Source organism: Suricata suricatta, chromosome 2 (genome assembly GCF_006229205.1).
Source record: "Suricata suricatta isolate VVHF042 chromosome 2, meerkat_22Aug2017_6uvM2_HiC, whole genome shotgun sequence".
Lineage (NCBI taxonomy): Eukaryota > Metazoa > Chordata > Mammalia > Carnivora > Herpestidae > Suricata > Suricata suricatta.
Genome location: NC_043701.1, coordinates 18,222,555 through 18,229,730, shown reverse-complemented (window position 1 = coordinate 18,229,730; position 7,176 = coordinate 18,222,555). Strand labels below are relative to the sequence as shown.

Genomic DNA, 7,176 nt, shown 5'->3' with positions numbered 1-7,176 from the left:
TTTTGCATAGAAGACGTCTTCGTGAGAATTCTTTCTGAACCCCATCTTCTTTCTGAACCCCATCTTCACTCCAAAACCCCACCGGGAGGACTCCAGGCTCCCCTCATACTAGATAACTATCGAATCGCCCTGGATACCCAGAAATTGACCTGAAGGCTAGCAGAACAAGCTCCACAACTAAAGGTGGAGAAGAGGCCACATCAGGGGAGGTAGGAAGCATGGATGTAAGGTTTGGGAGAGACAAGGATTCAGGCCACTATGGTGGGGAAGGAGCTGTGGTCACAGAGAGGGACAAGAGACAGACTAATGTGTGGGAGAGCACGGGGAAACGAATCCCCACACAATTAGCCCAGACAGTGAGAGGGGCTGAATTTCATGAGTTCTTGCAACCAGCAGGGCTTAAAGCCTGTTGTTCTTAAAGGTCAGCAGGCTTGGCTCCTATAGAGCCCTGAGGCCCTGGGGCTACTCTTAGACCGAAGGCAGGGCAAACGGCCTGAGGACAAACAATAAGGAAACAGTGATTTGAAGAGTGCCTGGGGCACACAGTGCTGAGATTAGTGGCTCATCTCAGACTTGTGCCAGAGAGGCAGCTAACAGAGAGACCCCTCTGGGGGTACAAAGGAACTGGCAGGAGGCCTGCCCCACAAAATAAACACAGAACCATATCCAGGAACCAGCCCGGCACAAACATCTACTACCTAACCTACTGATGAAGCTGGAACCGCCCCTCCCAGTCATGCCTGCCTCAGACCCAGCAAGGGAGGCCCCCAGAGGACCAGCCCGAACCCCTGCCTGCAGCACTTGTCTCCTGCCCTGGAAGTGAGGAACCTCAGAGTTGTGGGGAACTTAAAAATTAGACCTAGGTAAACCGAAACTTAACCTGTTCCGCTTGTTCTGCTTCTGTACATAGGCTTGGGGCGCTGTGTGTAGGGTGGGGTCAGCCACGTGGCTCGACATTGGGGCGGGGAGTACTGGATGTTCAAACTGTGGCGGGATCCAATCGGGGAATGCAGAATGTCTGGACTTAGATCTTGGCCAATTTAAGTGCTGTGACCATGGAACACCCCTGACTTGTTTGGGCCAGCCTATAAAAAGGACGTGAGCCGCCTGCACGGGGCTCTCTCTCCTTCTCCGCTATACCAGCTGGGAGTGAACAGAGGTCCGGGTTCGAACCTGAAATAAACGATCTTTGCTGTTTGGCTTTGACTCTGGACTCTGGTGGTTCATTTTTTGGGGGGTCTCCCGAGTTCTGGGCATTTCAGAAGTTTGGCAGGACCTGGTGGAAGGGGTCATTTCACTAGCAGACTATAGCACAACTAGTTAAAACACACAACATTCAGGCCAGAGACCAACACTGCCCACAACAGGCAAAGAGAGGCTCTGCAGGGGTCTGAGGGATAAAGTGGCCAGGACACAACAGAGCACAGGTACACACTGGAGACACTCCCTGAAGTGGCAGGCCTCGGGGCACAGGGGACACTACCCTGCAGGGCACTGCAGGGGCCCCTTCTTCAGAAGGCCATTACCCTCAAGAACAAGAGACATAGCTGACCTTTATAACCCAGAGAAATAGGCACAGAGACTTAGACAAAATGAGAAGGCACAGGAATCTGTCTCAAATGACAGGACAAGGCCATAGACACAGATCTAAGTCCAACAGATCTAAGTAATATACCTGATAAAGAGTTTAAAGAAATGATCACAAAAATACTCCCTGGACTTGAATACAGAGTAATGGAAAGTAATCATGCTGAACAACGACAAAATTATGCAAACCAAGAACAGACTTAGGGAACTTAGTGACTCCATTAAACATGAACACCTTTGCATTCTAGGATTCCCACAAGAAGAAGAGAAATAAAAGGGGGTAGAAAATTTATTTGCATAGATAATATCTGAGAAGTTCCCTAATCTGAGGAAGGAAACATATCCAGATCCAAGAGGCACAGAAAACCCTTAACAAAATCAACAAAGGGAGATCCACACCAACATATATTATATTAAAACGGCAAAACACTAATGAAGAAAAAAACTTCAAAGAAGCAAGATATCAAATCAAATCAGTAAGACAAAAGAAGACAGTTATATATAAGGGAAATGGTGAAGGCTATTGAGATTTTTCAGCAGAAACTTTCCAAGCCAGAAAGGAGTAGCATGATATATTCAAAGTGCTGAATGGGAAAAATGTGCAGCCAAGAATACTCTATCCAGTAAGGCTATGGCTCAAAATAAGATAGTTTCTCAAACAAAACTAAAGCAATTTGTGAGCACTAAACCAGCCCTGCAAGAAATATTAATGGGACTCTGAGTGGAAAGCCCAAAAGTGACAGTATGAAGGCAAGAAACACAAAAGCACTAAAATTGAATATTTTTTTGGTAAAATATCAGTCAAGGAACTCACAGAATAAAAAGATGTAAAATATCACACCACATACCTAAACTGTGGGGAGGAGAGGAATAAAGAATAGGTTCAAACTTAAACCATCAACTTAATATGGGCTGCTATATTCAGAAATGGTTATATACAACTTAATGGTAACCACAAATCAAAACTCACTAATAAATATGCAAAGAATGAAGAAAAAGAAATCCAAATATATCACTAAAGAAAACCAGCAAACCAAGAAAGACAAGAAAGGAACAGAGAAAATCTTCAGAAACAGGAAAACAGGTAATAAAATGGTAATAAATACATATCTATCATAGTTACTTTGAATGTAAATGGACTAAATCCTTCAATCAAAAGACACAGGGTGACAGAATGAATAAAAAAATAAGACCCATCTATATGCTACCTACAAAAGACTCATTTTAGGGCTAAAGAAATCTACACATTACAAGTGAGGGGATGGAGAAACACTTGTCATAAAAATAGATGTCAAAAGAAAGCTGAAATAGTAACACTTAGGTCAGACAACCTAAACTTTAAGAGACAAAGAAGAACACTAAGTAATGATAGTAGTAGTAATAACAACAACAACAATAATAATAATAATAATGACAACCCAACAAGAAGATCTAACAATTGTAAATATTTATGCACCAAACATGGCAGCATCCAAATATATAAAACAGCTAATAACACAAAGGAACTGACAGGAATACAATAATAGTAGGTGACTTTAACAACCCACTTATAGAAATAGATCATCTAAACAGAAAACCAAGAGGGAAACAATTGCTTTCAATGACACACTGGAACAGATGGATTTAGCAGACATACCAGAACATTCCATCCTAAAATAGCAAAATACATTCTTTTCAAGTACACATGGAACATTCTCCAGAACAGATCCCATATTAGGCCACAAAATAAGCCTCAACAAATTCAGAAAGACTGGAGTCATACCAAGCATCTTTTCTGACCACAAGGCTAAGATACTGTAAGTTAACCACAGTAAGAAAAAATCTGGAAAGATCACAAATACGGAGGTTAAATAACACGCTACTAAACAATGAATGGGTCAATCAGGAAATAAAAGCAGAAATAAAAAAGTACACAGAAACAAGGGAACATGAAAACACAATGGTTTAAAACCTTTGGGATGGGGCACCTGAGTGGCTCAGTCAGGTAAGCGGCCGACTTTGCCTCAGGTCATGATCTCACAGTTCCTAAGTTCGAGCCCCACATCAGGCTCTCCTGCACTGACAGCTCAGAGCCTGGAGCCTGCTTCAGATTCTGTTTCCCTCTTTTTCTGCCCCTCCCCCTCTTTCTCGCTCAAAACCAAACATTAAAAGAAAATTTAGAAATAAGTAAATAAATAAAACCTTTGGGATGAAGTAAAGCAGTTCTAAGAGGGAAGGTTTTGTTTTGTTTTGAAGTTTATTTTTGAGACAGAGAGTGAGTGAGCAAGCTCAGAGGAGGGACAGAGAGAGAGGAAGAGAGAGAATTCCAAGCAGGCTCTGCGCTATCAGCACAGATTCCCATGCAGGGCTCAATCTCACAAACCATAACATCACAGCCTGAGCTGAAGTCAAGAATCAGACACTTAACTGAGCCAGGTGCCCTAAGAAGAAAGTTTACTGCAGGGCAGGCCTACCTCACGAAGAAAAATCTCAAATAAACAACCTACCCTTATACCTAAAGGAGCTAGAAAAAGGACACATGAAGCCTAAAGCCAACAGGAAGAATGAAATAATAAACATTAGAGCAGAAATAAATGCTATAGAAACTACTTTAAATATACATATATTTAAAACAAATCCATGAAACCAGGGGCTGATTCTTTGAAACAATAAATAAAATAAACCTCTACCTACATTTACCAAAAAGAGAAAGGAACCAAATAAATAAAATCACAAATGAAAGAGAAAAAAATAACTAACATGACAGAAATACAAACAATTATGAAAATATTATGAAAACTATATGCCAACAAATTGGACAACCTAGGAAAAAATGAATGCCTAAAACCCTATAATTTACCAAAACTGAAAAAGGAATAGAAAACTTGAACAGACTGATACAAGAAATTGAATCGGTAATATAAAATCTCCCAATAAACAAAAGTCCAGGACCAGATGGCTTCACAGGCAAATTCTACCAAACACTTAAAGAGTTAATATCTATTCTTCTCAAACTATTAAAAAAATAATAATAAGGAAGGAAGGAAGGAAAATTCCAAATTCATTCTATGAGGCGAGCACTACCCTGATACCAAAACCAGATAAAGACACACCTCCCAAAAAGAGAGAGAGAAAGAGAAAACTACAGGCCAATATCTCCAATGAACACAAACGCAAAAATCCTCAACAAAATCCTAGCGAACTGAATCCAACAATACATTAAAAAAAAAAAATCATTCACCACGATCAAGTAGGATTCATTCCTGGGTTGGAAGGGTAGTTCAGTATTCACAAATCAATCAACATGACACATCACATCCATAAGAGAAAGGATGAGAACCATATCATTTCAACAGATGCAGAAAAAGCATTTGACAAAGTACAACGTCCATTTATGATAAAAACCCCCAAGTAGGTGTAGAGGGATCACACCTCAACATAATAAAGGTCATATAGCTCATATATGAAAAGCCCACAGCTAAAATCATCCTTAATTAGGAAAAACTGAGAACGTTTCCCCTAAGGTCAGGAACAAGGTAAGAATATCCATGCCACCCCTTTTATTCAACACAGTACTGGAAGTCCTAGCCACAACAATTAGACAACAACAAGCAAAAAGCTTCCAAATCAATAAGGAAGAAGTAAAACATCATCCCTATTTGCAGATGACATGATATTCTATACAGAAAACCCCAAAAGACTCCATCCAAACACTGCTGAAACTGATATATGAACTCAGTAAAGTTTCAGGATACAAAATCAATCTACAGAAATCTACTGCATTTCTATACACCAATAATGAAAGAGCAGAAAGAAAAACTAAGAAAACAATCCCATATATAACTGCAACAAAAGTAATAAGATACCTAGGAATAAACCTAACTAAAGAAGTAAACGATCTACATTCTAAAAACTGTAAAGTAGAAAGAAATTTGAAGATAACACAAAGAAATGAAAAGATATTCCATGCTCGTGGACTGGAAGAACAAATATTGTTAAAATGTCTATATTACTCAAACCAATCTACACATTCAATGCAACCCCTATCAAACTATGAAGAACATTTTTCACAAAACTCGAACAATCCTGAAATCCGCATAGAACCACAACACCACCCTAATAGCCAAGACAATCTTGAAAAAGAAAAGTAAGGCTGGAAGCATCACAATTCCAGACTTCAAGTTTTATTACAAAGCTGTGGTGATCAAAACAGTATGATACTGGCACAAAAACAAACGCATAGGGAACTGAATAGAAAATCCAGAAATGGACCCACAATTATATGGTCAACTAATCTTAGACAAAGCTGCAAAGACTATCCAATGGGAAAAAGACAGTCTCTTCAACAAATGGTTTTGGGAAAACTGGACAGTGACATGCAAAAGAATGAAACCAGACCACTTTTCTTACACCATACACAGAAATAAATTAAAAATGGATTAAGGACCTAAATGTGAGATCGGAAACCATAAAAATCCTAGAAGAGAGCAGGGCAGTAACATCTCTGACACTGGCTGTAGCAACTTTTTCCTAGACAGGTTCCCCAAGGCAAGGGAAACAAAAGCGAAAATAAACTGCTGGCACTACATCAAAATAAAAGGCTTCTGCACAGCAAAGGAATCAATCAACAAAACGAAAAGGCAATCTATGGAATCAGAGAAAATATTTGCAAATGACATATCTGATGAAGAGTTAGTATCCAAAATATATAAAGAACTTACAAAACTCAACACCCACAAAACAAATAATCCAAAAAAATAAAAATAGGCAGAAAACATGAACAGACATTTTTTGCAAGAAGACATATAAATGGCCAACAGACAACCAAAAGATGCTCAATGTCATTGGTCATCAGGGAAATGCAAATCAAAACTACAATGAGATATCACCTCACACCTGTTAGAGTGGCTAAAGTCAACAATGCAAGAAACAAAGGTGTTGGCGAGGATGTGGAGAAAAAGGAACCCTCTTGCACAGTTGGTGGGAATGCCAAGTGGTGCAGCCACTGTGGAAGAGTGTACAGAGATTCCTCAAAAAGTTAAAAATAGAATTATTCTATGATCCAGTAATTAAACTACTGAGTACTTACCCAAAGAATACAAAAATACTAACTCAAAGGGATACATGCACCTGGATGTTCACGGTAGCATTATTTATAATAGCCAAGACACGGAAGCAGCCTGAGTGTCCATCAATTGATGAACAGATAAAAAAGCCATATATATATATGGCCAAATAATAATCTAGTGTGTGTGTGTGTGTGTGTGTGTGTGTGTGTGACTTTTTTGGAATGTAGGGGGGAAAAAGTTGTAGAAGGTTTATGGAAAAAGAATCTTTAAACAGGAATTTTCATGTGTGGTCAAGCTGGTTAAGATTAAAATAAATGTATTTAGAAAAATGAGTTTTAGGGGTGTCTCTGTGGCCATGGGTTAAGTGCTCGACTCTTGATTTCTACTTAGGCCATGATCTCAAGGTCTGTGAGATCAAGCCCTGTATGGAGCATGGAGCTGGCTGGAGATTCTCTCTCTCCCTCTCTCTCTGCCCCTCCCCAGCTCTCTCTCAAAATAAGTACACAAACATTTAAAAAAGGAGTTATAAGCTGACACTAAA

At 39.6% G+C, this 7,176-nt stretch overlaps 1 protein-coding gene across 1 annotated transcript in view; it reads right to left on the bottom strand.

Annotated features, from left to right (window-relative positions):
- The window catches only part of SLC35B4 (solute carrier family 35 member B4), a 30,898-nt gene that overhangs the window by 21,380 nt on the left and 2,342 nt on the right, over positions 1-7,176 (bottom strand). Inside the window, exon 3 of the mRNA XM_029918007.1 lies at positions 2,436-2,440. Coding sequence (XP_029773867.1) covers positions 2,436-2,440 — 5 coding nt within the window. The remainder of the gene's footprint in view (positions 1-2,435; positions 2,441-7,176) is intronic.